This window comes from Eubalaena glacialis, chromosome 2 (genome assembly GCF_028564815.1).
Source record: "Eubalaena glacialis isolate mEubGla1 chromosome 2, mEubGla1.1.hap2.+ XY, whole genome shotgun sequence".
Classification (NCBI taxonomy): Eukaryota; Metazoa; Chordata; class Mammalia; order Artiodactyla; family Balaenidae; genus Eubalaena; species Eubalaena glacialis.
Window position 1 is genome coordinate 131,509,312 of NC_083717.1, and position 18,464 is coordinate 131,527,775.

Below are 18,464 nucleotides of genomic sequence, written 5' to 3' on the forward strand. Positions count from 1 at the left end.
AGACCTTCCTACACCCCCGTCTCTCTTAGCTGGTGGTGCTCAGCCAAGTCATTTTTTCTTAAGGTGGCGCCTGGAGGCTGGACTTCTTTCCTGAGATCGCATCCCTAGAGAGCTTCCTATCTTAATACTAACTTTAATGCCGCAGTTATTGAGCGATAGAAAACGCATGTCAAAAGCCAGTCAAAGCAAAGAAACAAATCAATAAACCCTTTCGGTAAACGCACTGAAGGAACGCGGCGGGTGCCCCGGAAGCGGAAGTGTATCCTCTTCATGAAAGGCTGGACTACGCCGAGTGGTGACGTTACCTCATTGGGCGGAAGGTTCGGTGGCAGTCATCGGTCTTCCAGCTGGTGGGAGTTGGCGTCGCGGTGCTGGGCGCTGGGACCCTAGTTTATGTGGGGTAGCACCTGTCTGTCTGATCGCCGCTTTCGTTGGTTTCCTCCCACGGCGTGGGGCTTCGCGAAGGACTCCCCGGTCCCTTTGGGTCACGGCTGTAGCGGTGCCTTTTGCGGTAAGTGTCTGCTTCTTCCCGCTCAACACTACCGACTAGCAGCTAGGGGCAGCCCTAACCCTACTTAGGGGGCTAGACACTGGAGGGAGTCGGCGTCCTTGGCCACCGGCTATCGTCACCGAGACGAAGGTGCGCTGGCCCTTTTTCATCTCGTATTTCCCATCAGAAGTTTTATTAAAAGATGCGCTGTGACCCTTTTAAAATTGTCTTCAGATTTACCCGAGCCAAAATAAACGTAAGCAGTTGCAGGCTTGACTTTGTTTTGCTGTCGTGATCAAGGATTTAGATGTGGCTACTTCTCCGAAAATCTTTTGACTTGTACCAGATTTTATTTTTCTATGTTAACTTGTCCCTAATTAACACATTGTTCCGCCTATAGTAGGCTTTCAAAAATGAATAAGGGATACCAGTTCAGTGCCATTGACGACTTAAGGTATACTGATGGCCCTTTCCGTAGCATTTGGTGCTGCTAACCATTTCTTGAAGCTCTTTCGCCTATTGGCGTTCTGGATGCTATTATCACCTAGTTCTTTCATATGCTTCATTCAACAAAATATTTACTCATTCTTAGCTGTAGTGATACAGAAATTAATGACACGAACCCTGGCATTGAAGAGCTAACAGTACGGTGAGAGAGAGGCACATAAATAAATATACATTACACCAAGATGAGTAATGAGAAATTCTAGTAAGGCATAAAGAGCCATGAGAGCTATGGGAACACAGATGAGAGTGTGCTACTTAGGAGATTTGTGACCCTGAGCAAGTTGTTTTTCTGATCTAGCCTCAGTTTCCTCAACTACCTAATAAGCTTAGTATGAGGATGAAAGATTAGGTAAGGTTGTTGGTACAGTGCCTAGAATACGGCAGTGGTGGTGCCAAAGGGGAGGGGAAATATTTCCCTCAAACCTCTTTCCTTTGATTTCTTGATCTGATCAGTTAGTGTTTTCCAACCGAATGTGAAGTACTGTGCGAAAACATCTTCAAGCCCTCCTTCAAAGAGATTACTCCTGTAACTCCACCTGTCTGGAAATTCTGGACCTGCCACTGGAATACAGTAAGATACCCAATAAGTGGTCGCTTTTCTTTGTTTTCAATTGATTTGCTTCTGAATGCCTTCGGAGAGGGAAAGGGAATTAGTAAAAGCTTCTATCCTTTTGATTATTCTCAGTCTTCGTTGACTCTCTCCTTTTGGTTGGCCCTTCACCATGGCTCTAACCCAAATGCTCTCCTTGAGAGCTCTCATCTACTTCCATGGTATTATCCTTGTATGCCAACCATTTCCACATCTTTTTCTCTAGCCTCTGTTTCATGAAATAGTTTTTTAGTTTCTGCAAATTCAATAGGTCTAAAACCAAACTCACTCTCTCCACCTTCCTTTTTTTCCCTTTTTAAATGACATATGTCCTACACACAAAAGTGCATAAAAGCAGGGATTCCTAGTGTACCTTTGAGTTTTGGCCCCATGTTTCTAGTTAATTTTGTGATATTTGTTTGTTCGGTTTTAAAAAGGATAATAAAATGAGCACTCAATATCCAACCTAGTAGAAGAACATTACAAATAACCTTTAAAGCCCCTTGAATCTTTTCTCTATTAACTCTTTAACTTTCAAACCAGCTTCTTTTTGCCTTCCATTCATTGGTTAATGGCATCACTAGCCACCTGGTTAGTCAAACTAGAGGCCTTAGAGTCATTTTTGCCTCTGTTTCTCCTTCATTCTCCATAACCGTTTGGTCATTAGGTCCTATAAATTCTGCTTTATGGTTAGCCCTTGGCTTGAGCCCCTTCCCCTCATGTTCTTCAAGCCCACATCTCTTGAATAGACTTTTGGAGTATGCTTAGTGTGTGTAGTCTCCTTGCTCTCCTTTCAATGCATTTGCTACATTGTCTCTAATTTTTAAATTATAGAACAGGTTTTTCATTCTCTTGTTTCCCTTGAGGAGTGTTGCTTCATGCAGTGATTATTAACCCTGGCTGCACATCAGTATAGCCAGTGAAGTGTTTCAAAATGTAGATGGCTTGTTTTGCTCTCCTAATCATGAATTTAGATGAGGCCACTTCCCCCATAATCTTGTGATGTTACCATCCCTAGAGATTGTGATTGAGTATTTAATTTTTAGCTGACAGGTGTTAGCTGAATGTCACTGAAATTACCCATCGCTTGAGCATATGCCTCGTCCCTCCTCATCCATATTTTCAGTCTGTGTTCTTTTCAACTTCAAGGCAAACTATTTCCAAGGAATTCTTTTGACTTTGTTTTAATTTTCCTCTTGGTAACAGTTTACATAAAGATTCTTTTTATGAATGACTTGACAGCCAAAAAGTATCTTAAAGAATTGATTCCCATTGTTTTTTGAGTTATTACCCATTGTTGCTTATTGAATTTTTGGTATACCTTTTAATATTAAAATGAGTTTTAAATTTGAAAACATAATTATTTTAATAAAGAGAATATTTCTTGATACTACTTTGGTGCAAAATAAGGCAGGGAAGTCAGTGGTGGTATGATGCATAATTTATCTTCTGAAATTAACAGAGGAGTCTTGTCTTTGTTAACTTGATGTAATTTATTGATTTGGAGTTAGAACTTTTCTCATGCTGGTACAATTCCTGGAGCACATAGTAGGTGTTTAATGAGTGACTAAAATGAATAAGTCACAACTCCATCTCAACCTCTAGTATAATATCATTCTAATTCTCACAGAGCATTTTGAAAAGTAATTAATTTTCCCCTTAACAAAAAATAATACTCTTAGTCATTACCAAAAACTTGAAAATTGCAAAAAGATATAAATTAGAAAATAAAAATTACTAGTTATTCACCATCCAGAGATGACAAATATTATTATTTTCTAAAAGTTTTACTGAAATAAAATTAACATACCATACAGCTCACCTAAAGGGTACAATTCAGTGGTCTTTAGTGTATTTGCAGAGCTGTACAACCATCACCACCATCAATTTTAGAACATTTTCATCACTCCATGAAGAAACCCCATACCCACTAACACTCACTCCTCATTTTCCCCCGTTTCCCAGGCCCTAAGCAACTATTAATCCACTTTCTTTCTTTACAGATTTTTCTCTTCTGGGCATTTCATATAAGTAGAATCACGTATATTCTTTTGTCACTGGTTTCTTTCATTTAGCATAACGCTTTCAAGATTCATCCATGTAGCAGCATGTGTCAGTACTTCATCTCTTTTTATTATCAAATAATATTCCATTTGGTGGGTATACCACATTTTATTTATCCACTCATCAATTGAGGGATATTTGGCTTTTATTCACTTTTTGGCTAGTATGAATAATATTGCTAATGACCATTCAAGTACAATTCTTTGTGTGAATGTGTGTCTTCCTTTTTCTCACACGTACCTAGGAGTGGAATTGCTGGGTCATATAGTAACTCTGCGTTTAAAATTTTGAGGAATTGCCAGACTTCCAAAGGGCTGTACCATTTTACGTTCCCACCAGCAGTGTATGAGGGTCTGATTTCTCCATGTTCTCACCAACAGTTGTTATTATAGCTATCTCAGTGTGGGTCAAGTGGTATCTGTGCCTTTGATTTACATTTCCTTCGTGGCTAATGCCATTTTTTGGATATTAGTTTATACAAAATACAATATATGCAGTTTTGTAATCTGGCTTTTGCATATAAGCATATTTTTAGCATTAGCAAGCATATTTACCAAAGATTTTCCCTCATTTCTTCTTTCCTCTTCATTCCCCCCAAACCATAATTCTTATGAAAATTTGCCTAAATTATATGCATAAAAATAAAATCTATAGGAATTTATTCCAGAGTATTATTGGTGGTTATCAGGGGACAAAAGAGGGGGTAGGGTTAGGGGAATTATATTTCTACCTTTAATGTTTCTGTAATGTTTGAATTTTTATAACAAATGTGTATCCTCTTGTAATCACAAAACATAAAAGTGAATTATTTCTTTAGAGGACTAAGTATATTCAGAATGAAAAAATATTCCTAAATTTAAAGTCATTAACATTATATTAGTTATTCAGATATAATCATTTTACCAAATAAAATACCAATAGGCCACTTTGTTAAATAGTTTACTTTTCTGTGGTTCTAGACTATGAATACATATGCTATGCAGAATTTAAAAAAAAATAAAATAAATATATATATATATATATATATTTAGTATTATAGTCAGGAAAGCAAGTATTGGTTTGGGCTATTGACTAGTTTATAGAAAAGTATATAATATAGAAGTCATTTTTCTAAAGATATTTACTAATAATAGTATATTTGTATATTTAGTTCTTTAGTCTAATATTGATCCAATAAGTTAGTCATTGACTAGGGCTTAGAAGAACTTTTTAATAGCCATTTTCATTATAATAAGATTTGGAATCTCTAATCGTTAGGATCTGTTTATATAATCTCAGATCGGGCAAGGTTCTGGTAGGATTATTTTTAATTGCTTATGTAGAGAAAAGTGGCTGTTTGGACACTCCAGCTTCTATTGAATAATAACCAGGTACATGTAATTCGCACTAAATGTTAAGTATTCTGGGGGAGTGATTGCTAGGTAGTGGGACAGTCACTTTAGTAGTGTTCAGAAAATTTCCAGTTTACTCACACTTCAGTTAACGTTATAGGGAGAGCCAATTGATATCATTCAAGAAAGGAAGGAAAATAATAGTTAATATACTGTGCACTTGCAGGCAGTTTTATACATATTGTCTCATTTAATCCTCACAACAATCTTTCAGGGTAACTACCTTGATAATGGTATTATCTCCATTTTGCAGGTGAGGAAAGTGAGGCTCAGAGAGATTAAGTAACTTGCCCAAAGTAACCCAGCCAGTATGTAACAGAGCTGGGATTTGAATCCAAGTCTGTCAGACTCCAAAGCCCATGCTCTTTCCAGTACTTCACACTGCAGCAGGTAAGTATGATACTTGGCCCTGTGCTTGCCTTATTTAGGGCACCCCAAACTTGAGACTGTTTCCATCACCTCACAATCTAACTCTTAGCCAGACTCCTATTAGAAGAACATGTGATGGGCCAAGGTCAGTCCTTGCACATCCTGATTGCAGTGGTACTTAGCAGTTCTTTCTGGACATTGCAATTATTACTCTTCCATGAAGAGGAATGTGTATCTTTGCTTTCAAAATATGATTTCCTTTCTTGTAGTATAGCAGCAAAATTCATCCCAGGAGTTTGCCAGCAGGCGTATTCAACCGTATCGTCTAAAGCATCCATCATTCATACTCTAGGACCTAAGGCTCTGTATCCAAGGGACTGTAGGAAGTCATTATGCTTTTTTTGTAGGGAATGGCTGTTCCATTCCTTCACCTGCTTATATGGTAAAATTGTTGTGAGGGTGGAATGAGATAATAGATGTTAAACTATATGAAGTACTATATAGTAATCCCTTACCTTTCCAACAGCCCCATCTAAGTAGAGATTCTTTTGTGAAACTCTAGTACAGGTATACACATAATTACTTCTATAAATCTTTTTAGTTAGCAGAGAGAATTTTGAGTGAGGGTGCTTAAATAGTAAATTATTCCAATTTGAGATATAGGGTTAGCTATTAACATTAAAAACGATATTTTGTATTTTAGTGTGCATATTAGAACAAGGTGAAGTTAATTTTTAAAAATCTTGTTGGAAATTCTGAAAAGTTATAATAAATAAGGGAAATGAATACTAATTGTACAATATCAATTATCTAGGTCATTGATTTTTTTTTGATATGTCATGTTATCTTCATTGGTTTATTTTAGTGGTCTTTTGAGAGATATTTGTAAGGCCTTTCATGGCTTTGGTTCCCTAGTCTTGCTTTTTCCCTAAGATCTTAAATACATCATTCATCCATAAGGTTCATTTTTACTAAAGGCTTACTACATAGGCTGAAGATAAATAAAGCAGTGAGCCACGGAAGAGAACAAAAGAGGCAAAAATCCCTGCCCTCATGCAACTTACGTTTCAGTTGAGGGAGCTAGACTGCAAATACTATACAGTTGACCCTTAACGACAAGGGTTTGAACTGCGTGGGTAGACTGATGTGCAGATTTTTTTCAATATAGTACCTGTATTTTCATTTTACAGACTTTTAAATTAAGTGTGGGGATAAGTTTGTGTTCAATTAGAGATCACAATATGTGGAATCATAAGAACTAGGGTTTGAGTCAATTCTTTCCAAACTGTTTCAGCTTCCTGCTTTTGGGTGAGTCAGTTTCTTTGTTTTTGAGGCACAGATAGCAGTGCGTGGATTTTCTGTGGAAGGGGTCAGTGCCACTAACCTCCCTTTGTTCAAGGGTTAGCGGTAAGTAAATCATGTTAGTTGGTAAGAAAACAATGAGAGAAAATGAAGAGAAGGGAGGCTGCAGTTTTAAACAAGTGATGAGGGAAGGCCTCATTGAGAAGTTGCATCTGGACAGCAGCAGTCCGACAGAGATGAGGGAGGGAGCCATATTGTTAACCAGAGGATGAGCATGCCAGCTGGTACTAAGGCCCTGAGGTGGAAATGCGTAGCAACAGCAGCAAGTAACAGAATCCTCGGGGAGGGTGAGGAGAGGGCCTTATGATCCATTCTGAGGACTTTACCTCTGCGTGAAATGGGAAGTCGTTGAGTTTTGGACGGAATTTTAATACCAGAGTTTTCAGAAACACATCCTTGGAAATTGCAGGGGAAACACTGTATTAATAAAAGGTATTATTAGGTATTATTCCCCTACTGAAGTGTAGGTTTTTGTAATCAGGCAAATATATTTTAAAATATGCTACCAATAAGTACTTACGTAGGAAAACTTCACAGAATTTTTTTAATTTTTAATTTAAAAGAGCCAGTCAACATGGGAAGATAAGAGTTAACTAGTGTAGCTTTTTAAAATGGAAGATGAAAAAATAAATAAATAAAATGGAGGATGATGTGTTTATGACATGATCTCTAAAAAAGCTAATTGTGGTGTCATAATTAGGATTATATTACTCCTGGTAATGCAATGGTAAAGGAGATAAACTGAAACATCTATCAGATAACTGAATCTTATCTCTTACCTGAAGAATATTTACTTATGCGATAATAATTTGGTATAATGAGTATGGGATAAGAAGTTAAAAGTTCTGGATTTTTTCTACGAAGTGGTTGCTCTTCCAGCTTAAGTAACCATGTAATTGTAAAAAAAAGAAAATTATGGTAAGTACATCTTTTCAGTTCCATCAGGTATTGGTAGTAAGTTTTTAGGTTATAATTTACCAAATTATACCTGAATGGAAGTGTAGTGTTTAATGTAGAGCTCAACCTGGAATATCTCTTTGCCAGTGATAGGTCCTTGAGTGCCTTTTCCCTTCCTGCTTCTTTTGACTCCCCTCATCTTTCCACTTCCTCTATGTTGAATGAGTCAGCTCTTTTGTCCTCCTGTTTCTATTATTTTTAATCTTCTGTTTACTCTATAGATAGGATCTAGTCTAGGTAATCTTGGTTGACTAAATTAGACCAATTAGCTTGGAAGAGTTACCAAAACAGCTGTTTTGAACACTGAACTTTTCTGCCAGTATTGTTTATATTTCTTAACCTGGTTTTCAGAGCCCTTTACAACCTGTATTTCCTTCTAACTATGTGGCCCTCTGTCCTGATGAGAATGTTTTATTTACTGTCTTCAAAATAGTACTCAATAATCTATAAGTAGAATGTATACATAAGATATGAATATGTCCCAGGCTTTTCCATGTCTCCATTTCTGCTTATGCCATTTCACCTTCTTCAAACTCCCTTTTGTCCTTTTCTCCACCTATCCAACTACTACCCTATTTCAGGATCAAATTCATGTTCAACCTTCTCAATAAGGCCTGTTCTGTCTACTTGAGCTTATTTTTTTCTCCTTTAATTTTTACAGAAATATTCATTGGCATTTGACCATAAAATTTTATTGCTAGTTTGAACTACTACTTTTCTGGTGTTAGTCAAGGTTCTCCACAGAAACAGAACCAATAGGATATGTGTGTGCGTGCACACACACACACACATAAAAAGAGATGTGTTATAAGGAATTGCCTCACATGATCATGGAGGCTGATGAGTCCTAAGATCCACAGGGTGACTTGGCAAGCTGGAGACCCAGGAGAGCTAAGCCGATGGTGTATTTCTAGTCGGCAGTCTGGCAGGCTTGAGACCCAGGAAGAGCTGATGTTTCAATTTGAGTCTGAAGGCAGAAGAAAGCCTATGTCCCATTGAGAAGGCAGTCAGGCAGAGGAATTCCTAGATTCACTTTATTTTGCTGCTCATTCATGTGCCTTGTCTTGCTAGCTAGTAGGTAAGCAACTTGAGGGCAGGAAATACCAGTCATATTTGCTTGCTTACTATCCATGAGTCCTTGCATCCTGACTTACGTGTAATAGGTACATCTACCTATTCTATAAAACCGTAACATTTTAGAGCTGGAAGGGGCCTTGGAGGTTATCTTGTTTTAGAGTTGGGGAATCAAGAACAGCTTTTTAATAATACATCTCTTTCCTTAGTTTTTAGAAGAGTGAAATGAGATAATGCAATGTGCATGGAAGGTTAAGTGATTTACTAATTTTAAAACTTTTTTTTTTTCACTTAGAGCATAAATCAAAATAGTTGTCCTTTAATTAGACAATATTCCTGGGTGGAGATTTCACCTTTTTCTTTCTTTGTCTTTCTCACCCTTTTTTTCATTTAAAAATGCACATAACACATCAGTCAGTTATTCATATTTACAAGTATGTCCAAAATGAATACATTTAATTTGAGATGTCATCATTTCTTCAAAGCATATTATCTGACATGTTAAATTTGCTGATTCATACAGAATATTCCAGTTAGGTATTCAAATATAAGGCATCATAACCAAGTGGTAGCTTCAGCTTCTGGACCTGACAGTATTGAAGATGCAGGTTGAGGCTATAGAAGTTGAAGTTACAGTATCTAAACACTAGAGTACTTTAATTTGAACTTACTCTTCTTTAGAAGTCTTCAGTTATGGGAACTGGTGTTGGTTGTTTTTAGATGTTTTAATTTTTTTCCTTCCTAGAGTTTCTGTAATCACGTCTTAAAGCCTTCAGGATGGTACTAGCAGACCTTGGAAGAAAAATAACATCAGCATTACGCTCATTGAGCAATGCCACCATTATCAATGAAGAGGTATGTAAAATATGTAAAATACATGTGATTGTACATCATCACTAGCATTGGAGATGGATGATTAGTAATCTCTATGTAAATACCAGTAGATAAAACCCAGAAATGGATACACTAGATAGCATTTTTTATTGAGAAATCAACTATCTTAATTTCAACTTTCAATAATGAATTACCCCCCAAAAAACAAAACAAAAACCACCTTAACTTACATGTAATAATGACGTACCTTTTATATTTTGAAAATGGCTTAGACCTGGAAATATACTTTTGCTTTCTCTCTTGACATAGACCTAAAACTTTAGTATCCTGCTTCTTCCTTCTTGGCTAGGCATGCATGTATCTGACCTTTTCTCCTTGACTTTTATTTAGCATTCTTATAAAAGGCTAGTATTTCCATCTTGGCTACTTTGATTCATTTCCTCTAATCCTCATTCAGTTTTTTTGGAAATTTTGTAAGCTGACTCCTTATATGGTATCTGAAATACTTTTCCTCCAGGTTTTATTATTTTAAGTTTAAGGTATTTCTTTCGCCCATTTTTTCCTCCACACATTGTATCTTAATGGTTTGTCAACTGAAGAAAGAAGATTACAGTATATTTTATATTTTGTGGTACCAATGGGAAAGTACTGAATTTGGTTTTAGAAGACCTTGTTTAGCATCCCACTAAACAAATGGTAGAGATTTGAGCAAGTCAGCTTCAGATTTCTTAATGTATAAAATGAGAAAATAGCATTTACCTTTCAAGATGATTTTAAGGATCAAATGAAATAATAGATAAAAAGTATTTTCTAACTTGGAGGTTTAAAAAAATTCTAAGATAGAATTTGATATCAACACTTTAATAAGCTAATGGAATTAAATAATTTGGGGACCATCTTTGAGCTCGGCTAGTCCAGCCTCTCATTTAACAGCAACGGAAAGTCAGTTTCACATGTTTATTTATTGGAAGAACCAGGATTAGAGTCTTTTCTCTAATTCTTGTTTTTCTAATTTTCCTAATTCCAAGGCTTTTTCTAATAATTATTATTAAGTAATAAATCATAATTTAAACCATTGTTTAGCCTTTGAAATTCTGAACAAATAAAACAACAGCTTTCCAAACAATTTTCCCTGTTGCATAACCCTTATGCTGTTTGTGTTTGTGGTAGAAAAAAAAAAAAAAGAAACCAGGGAGAAGAGGTTGGTGGGAAGTAAAATAACAGATGTTGCTTGAATTGGCAGTTTCTCTGTTCTTGGTGCTGTGCTACTAGGGAATTAACAAGGAGAAATCCCTCTAATGAGAGATCAGTTCCATTTTTATCAATCCGTTTAATGAGGGATAGAGAAATCTGATAAGCCGCTGTATGACATATGACCGAAGTTGATGATGAGAATTCATTCAAGAAGTAATTGAGGGCCTACATTTTTGCAAACATTTTTGCTGGCACCAGGGCTATAGCAGTAAACAAAGTAGACTAAAATTCCTGTCCTCATGGAGCTTACATTCTAATCTGTAAACACTTATTTCCATGAGCAGCTAAGGGCTTATCTTTTTTAGAGATTTTATAGCTTGTGACCATTTAACCACAGTGCCTTGCACCTCAACAAATATGTGATGATAGTGAGTTATTAATGGAGGATAGTTTCCTTTTCAACTTGGTTCCTCTGCTCTGAGTGGAAGTAGTAAGGCTGCTAGGTCAGACTGAGTCATTTTCTTTTGTCACATTTTTTGTCACATTTTCCTCCATGATAGTCCATGATAGCAGATGTTGTGAATATACAGTGCTGCATATCAGCAACAGGAATTCAATGACATAGAAAACTTCAATGGCAACATGTATTGTGTAGTAACTTTTTGACTTGTATATTGTCTTTACTATTATTACTTTAACGTAGGGATAAAATTGTGACGGTTAATACCTGGTTGAATAAAACGAAATGGAATGTCTTTTTTTTTTGGCCGTGCTGCATGGCTTGCGGGATCTTAGTTCCCCTACCAAGGATCGAACCCTTGCCCCCTGCAGTGGAAGCTCAGAGTCCTAACCACTGGACCATCAGGGAATTCCCTGAAATGTCTTATTTTGACAAAATGACTAGACATTTAATAAGATTCTCTCTCGAAGACTAACTGAGAACCTTTCCGCCCCCCAATGGTGTAGTATTGTTTTTATTAATATTAAGTTATGGTAGTATATGATGACTGGTCAATCATTGTTTTTGTATGGTTGAAATGATACACTGGGCATTTTAAGTTTTTATTTATTTATTTGCAGGTGTTAAATGCTATGCTAAAAGAAGTATGTACAGCATTATTGGAAGCAGATGTTAATATTAAACTAGTGAAGCAACTAAGAGAAAATGTAAAGTAAGTTAAATTAATCAAGTAAAAAACAGGCAAAACTAAATATAGTTTACTGGGATGAGGAGCTAACTAGAAAAGTCTGCTATATTTTGAAATGTTTTTGCTATACAGCACTGGGAAATAACAGAACTCATATGTTGGAAGACTCTGTTTATAGTGCATTTCCATTATGATGGTTCAGAGAATAAACTACATGTGGCTTTCATTTAATTATGGATTTCTTTCCATTCTACTACTCCTTTATCAGAATGGATTCAATCGTATACTGTATAGTATTTTAATAGAAAAGCCTGTTAACAATTTAGATTCATCATAGAAAAGTGGTGCCATTTTAATCCTCTTCAGACTAAAGATGACATTAATCAGCCTCCTTCATTATTGGAGAACTGTATTCTTTTTTGTCCCCTTTTGGTTTCTCTGTCCATATTTGAATAAAGGAGTAACGTGTGTGGTCTCAGTTATTGTGTTAATTGGGAGGGGCACTGACTGGGATAGGGCACATAGAATAATTGAGAGCACCTCAATTAGCTGCTTGAATCCTAGCCCTTGTCGTGCTCAGGCCATCCCTCCTTTTCATATTGTCAGACTGGGTACTAAATAGAGAACTACTAGCATTTAAGCATTTAGACTACAGGAAGTAGTCTTATTTTCTGCTAGGTGTGAACATGTATAAATTCTGTATGCTGCCAGAAAAATAAAATCAATACTTTACAGTAATATGAGGACAAATTAATATTTGGACTTTCAAAAGAAAGCCTTGAAAAACTAACAAAAGTCTTGCATCTAATATTTCATGGTAAATTCTTTATGGTATGGACTTAAGACTGTAGTAATTGTATGCATGTTAATTAGAAGACTATTAATATGAATGATTGAATATTCTTACATTCTTTGGGGCAAAAGCTAATTTTTTTTTTAGAGTGTCTTAACTGACTTTTCCCCCTTCTACCCTCAAAAACCATCATCATGAAGGTCTGCAATTGATCTTGAAGAGATGGCATCTGGTCTTAACAAAAGAAAAATGATTCAGCACGCAGTATTTAAAGAACTTGTGAAGGTAAAAGTATATCTAGCTTGTGCTGTGATTTTCTGTAGACTCACTACATTAGCACTGCAGACAGTAATACTGTTTCAGAATACTTTTTTGTGTTTTTATAGAATATTTATCTGTATTAAAAATATTAATTGAAGGATTATTAACTTTTCTGAAGTGGCTTATTTTTATCATAGGCTTTCCTGAATGCAAAATTCTGAGTACAGATATGAAGGCCAGTATTATTCCTGCAAAAAAATGCCAAAGCCAAGTTACAAAAAGTAAAACTTCACTATATATTAATTGATGGAAGAGCCTCTCTGAGTTTATCCTCTTTTAATATCAAGTTTTGCCTATTGAGCGTCCTGCTTTTGTACAGAAAGTCACTCTTGGCAAGAGTTCTTTTCTACACTTTCATTGTGTCAAAAATTCCCTTTGAAAAGATCAGATATCCCTATTCTTGCCTAGATTTTAGACAATTTTGAATTAGTGAAGTTTTATTTTGCAAGTTGTAAATATAGCCTGTTGCCCTGTTCCACATTAGAATTGATATTGCTGCTGCTGTTGTGAAAATTATGATGAGAGTCTTAGAGCTTTAGAAAATATGTTTGAGTCCAGTCGTAGGGGAAAAAAAGAAAGGAACTAAAACAAATTTTTTAAGAGCAACAGGTATCTGCTAGTGGTCTCGAGTATTTTTCCCTATATTCTGTGAATAGTTTCACTTAACTCCTTTGGTTCTAGCAGAGCTGATTGGTACTTTGAAAAAGTCTAGTACCTCGCATGGTTGTGTCATTTCAGTTTAGTCCTGTAGACTAATTAATTTAAAAAGAAATTCAGGAACTTCCCTGGTGGCGCAGTGGTTAAGAATCCGCCTGCCAATGCAGGGACACGGGTTTGAGCCCTGGTCTGGGAAGATCCCACCTGCCGCGGGGCAACTAAGCCCGTGAGCCACAGCTACTGAGCCTGTGCTTTAGAGCCCACGAGCCACAACTACTGAGCCCATGTGCCACAACTACTGAAGCCCACGTGCCTAGAGCCTGTGCTCTGCAATGAGAGAAGCCACCACAATGAGAAGCCTGCGCCCCCCAGGGAAGAGTAGCCCCTGGTCGCCTCAACTAGAGAAAGCCCGCACGCAGCAACGAAGACCCAGCGCAGCCAAAAATAAATAAATATATTTATTAAAAAAAAAAAAAAAGAAAGAAATTCAGAACCTAAAAGAGGTCAGGAAATTTATCCAGTTTTCCTTCTCAGTTTGTGGTTGAGAAAAGTAAGACAGTTAGTGGTAGACCCAGGTCTGATCTCCAAACTCCTCACAATATTTCCAGATTGCTTTTCATCTAACACCTGAGGTCAGCACAGGGTGAGTGAACATTTTTATTTTTAGGGGTTGGAATCTTTAGGCAATTCTGGAGCATCAAGTGCTTTGTTAAGATGGCTTTACGGAGTACCTACTTTATTCCAGGCAGTATGCCAAATACTGCTGATAACAAAGATGAAAAAGACTGGACCTTATACTCAGAAGCTCATGGTCTAGGACAGTGGTGTACAAAGCAAGGACAAAACTGTTTTCATAATAACACTAAGACATTATTTGCATTTTTTCAGCCTTCTTTACTGCAAAAGCAATGGTGGGTAAAACCACTGGGTAAAACTCCCTAGCATGAATCAAGGCAGTGGTACCAAACTATACTAGTAGTCATTGAACTCTTTCCTCCCACACACTTGCAGTGAAAAAAAAAAAATGCCAGTTTCATTTAAGAATGTCTTTGATGGAGCAGTAGAGATTATTAGTAGTATTAAATCTTGACCCTTGAATACACATGTGTTTGTAAGATTTTGTGTGATGAAATGGGAAGTATGCAGAAAGCCCTGTTGCTGTGTACTGAAATTTGATGGTTGTCTTGAGGAAAGCAAATGTGTAATTGTTTGATTGCAAGCTGAGCTAGCCACTTCTTTCATAGAACGCCATTTTTACATGAATGAACAACAGACATAATCTGTGGTTATTTAGACTTGGGCCTTTGGCAGATATTTTCTCCAAAGTAAATAAAGTGAGCTTGTCACTTTAAGGCAAATAACTAACAGTATTGTAGCCAGTGATGAAATTCCAGCTTTCAAGTGAAAACTAGAAACTTGAATCTCTACCATGAGTTTCACAGTGTCTCAATATTTAACTTTTCTGGTGAGATCAGTATTGATATTAATAAATAAAATGTTTTGATGTTGTATAGTGAAATGTGTCAACAATGGAAGATCTGCCTAACTGAGTGAACCAATATTCTCTAAGTGACTAATGTATGATATTACAAAAGCATCACCAGTATAAGATTGATTCAGAGTCCAAGATAGAATAACAGATTTTAATGTAATAGAGTATGAAAGTTCAGTACTGCTGTTCTAGGATGCAGGAGGAAGAGAAGATATATTTATTTAAAAAAACCATTATTCAATAAAACTTATAGGTTGCAAATAGTAGGTTCACAGAGAGCTGAGTGATTCTGCCATGGGATATAGAGAATGGAGGTGAATATGGGGCAGCATTAGTGTTCTGAAAGGATCTAGGAGGAAGGGCAGTGGATTTATGTTTAAGATAGATTTTGTTCATTTCAGCCCTGTGCCTGGGAGGGAGATCACAAAATGTGTTTTCTTTTCCTCCCTTTTCTACCACATGGCTTTCCTTGAAATTCACGTATAATATGGATTATGTAACCTTTATGGTATCATCTAGCATGGGCTCAGCAAATTTCTCTTAAGAACAAATAGTTTTGGCTTTGTGGGTCATATGGTCTCTGTTGCAACTACTCAGGTCTGGTGTTATAGCACAAAAGCAGTAAATGAATGGGCATGTCTGTGTTCTATTAAAACTTTATTTACACATAGTTGTAAATATGGTCTACGTCATCTGGTCCTAGGACATTAACTACTATTATGGTTTTGTTATCATATGGAGATACAGGTTTCAAGCTCTGAACAACTGACTTGGAAATGAATTATTTTTTTAAATGAACTTTAAAAATGCCTCATGCTTGTTAATTTGGGGACTGTCCATATATGTATCAATGCCTTAATTTTCCACTGATTGTCATTATAAAATTAGTGATTATTTTTTACTAGCACTTTAAATATAATAACTTTATAGAACAGTACATCTTTTGCATTGGAGAATTTAATATTAGACTGACCTGGAAAGTCTTTCACATGTAATTTGTAATTTTGTTCATATATAAACATTTGTCAAATTGAACATGAAGATAGGTGCTGTCCCAATATGGTAGCCACTAGCCACATGTGGTTATTGAGCACTGGTAATGTGGCTAGTCCAAATTGAGATGTGCTGTAAGTAGGAGATACACGCCAAGTTTTAAGACCTAGCATGGCAAAAGGGAATATAAAATATCTTATTAATTTTTAAATATAGATTACATGTTGAATTATAATATTTTAGATATATTGAGTTAAATAAAATGTTAACATTAATATCACTTGTTTTTACTTTTTTTAATGTCACTACTAGAAATTTAAAAATTCATATGTGGCCTGCACATATATTTTATATTATATTTCTGCAGTGCTGTTGTAGATTGCTCCTTTGGCTCAAACTTGGTCTCACATTCACACTCCAGCTTGTTCTAAAAAATATTTTGAGATCCTTACCTCTGAATGGGTTTGGGAGTATAGGCTTGCTTATGACTTCACAGTGTACTATTTTAAATTCTTAAATTTCACTACGTGTGTACAAAGGGAAATAGAGTTGTATTAGAATGGTAGGATTATGGTTGCCGCTTATATTGAAATGTCTATAAGTTACTTTTTCAAGTTAAAAGTTGTGGGGAGAGGGGTTTTGAATGTAAGCGTATGTTAACCTGATTTTATTTTTGTTTTTGGTATGTAGCTTGTAGACCCTGGAGTTAAAGCATGGACACCCACTAAAGGAAAACAGAACGTGATCATGTTTGTTGGATTGCAAGGGAGTGGTAAAACAACAACATGTTCAAAGGTAAATTATACTTAATTAAAAAAACAAAGTCATGGAGAAGATATGTTTGTATAAATCAAGTTTTACGTTAGAGTCAGGATTTGTAGTATTGTTCCTTTACAATTTTGTGTTGTTTGATGTATCCATTATGTTTTTGTAATAGCTCTTTGTAGGATAAGAGCAAAGAATCCCAGAGTCTTTCTCGTGATAGCTTTTTGCAAGAATGGTAGACTTCTATATAACTATGCTATTTCTTTTACCAAAAAGACTGTTCCTGTCCTTTAAGGAGATGAGGATATGATTTTTGGAGACGTGAACGTGGAAAGTTTACCTTATCTCCTATGGCTCAAGACTCCCTTTTCACAATGTCTCACCCAGTGTAATACGTATGAATCTTCATTTTGCATATCTTTTTGCTAATTTTAAATTCATTATACCACCCCTTCCTCCATAATTGGGTGCCTCAACTTTGTTACCAGATTTTACTTCACAAGCCTCAACTTTGTATAGTTTAGAAAGAAAAAAGGGGAAAGGATTATTTCTTAGAAGGTTATGTTATTGTTCGTTTTTAATTAATGTTAATAACATTTTTTACTATGGTCATTTGTTGCTTGATCATTTTATATCCTTTGAATGTGACTGTGTGGCACTTAGAATTTAAACTCTTCAGGAAATTTTCTGTATTCAGAATTTTTTTTTTTTTTAATTTTTATTTATTTATTTATTTATGGCTGCGTTGGGTCCCCGTTTCTGCGCGAGGGCCCTCTCCAGTCGCGGCGAGCGGGGGCCACCCCTCATCGCGGTGCGCGGGCCTCTCAATATCGCGGCCTCCCCTGCCGCGGAGCACAGGCTCCAGACGCACAGGCTCAGCAGCTGTGGCCCACGGGCCCAGCCACTCCGCGGCACGTGGGATCCTCCCAGACCAGGGCTCGAACCCGCGTCCCCTGCACTGGCAGGCAGACTCCCAACCACTGCGCCACCAGGGAAGCCCCCAGAATTTAATAATATTACTTTTAGGAGAATATGAGCAGTTTTATTTTATTCCTTAAGTAAATAACAAGTGTAAACAGAAACAATTACATGTATAATAAATTTGTATTTATTGATTTTTAAAATCTTCCTTTCCCAGTTAGCATATTACTACCAGAGGAAAGGTTGGAAGACCTGTTTGATCTGTGCAGACACATTCAGAGCAGGTATTGTGTTGAAATTTGAAAATTGTTTTCTGAAATTTGTATTTTCAAGTTTGAGGACTCATTAACTCTATTTCATAGGGGCTTTTGACCAACTAAAACAGAATGCAACCAAAGCAAGAATTCCATTCTATGGAAGGTGGGTTCCAGTTTTTATTTTTATACTCATGTGTCTCACCTTATCTGTCTGACTTTAATGCTATCTGGTCACATTTTAATTTATACTTATAAGCTTAAATCCTTTCTGGAACAAAGTAGAGGT

At 36.4% G+C, this 18,464-nt stretch overlaps 1 protein-coding gene across 5 annotated transcripts in view; it reads left to right on the top strand.

Annotated features, from left to right (window-relative positions):
• Positions 1-8: 8 nt before the first annotated feature.
• The window catches only part of LOC133084341 (signal recognition particle subunit SRP54), a 74,740-nt gene continuing 56,284 nt past the window's right edge, over positions 9-18,464 (top strand). Inside the window, exons 1-9 of one of the 5 annotated variants that reach the window (XM_061180780.1) lie at positions 14-511; positions 1,451-1,568; positions 5,295-5,431; positions 9,549-9,658; positions 11,912-12,003; positions 12,973-13,057; positions 16,926-17,030; positions 18,139-18,205; positions 18,284-18,341. In XM_061180780.1, the coding sequence (XP_061036763.1) occupies positions 9,581-9,658; positions 11,912-12,003; positions 12,973-13,057; positions 16,926-17,030; positions 18,139-18,205; positions 18,284-18,341 (485 nt within the window). In that variant the 5' untranslated portion in view covers positions 14-511; positions 1,451-1,568; positions 5,295-5,431; positions 9,549-9,580. Of the gene's footprint in view, positions 512-1,450; positions 1,569-5,294; positions 5,432-9,548; positions 9,659-11,911; positions 12,004-12,972; positions 13,058-16,925; positions 17,031-18,138; positions 18,206-18,283; positions 18,342-18,464 lie in introns of all 5 variants that reach the window. The other 4 variants (XM_061180782.1, XM_061180781.1, XM_061180785.1 and 1 more) reach the window with 4 other exon arrangements.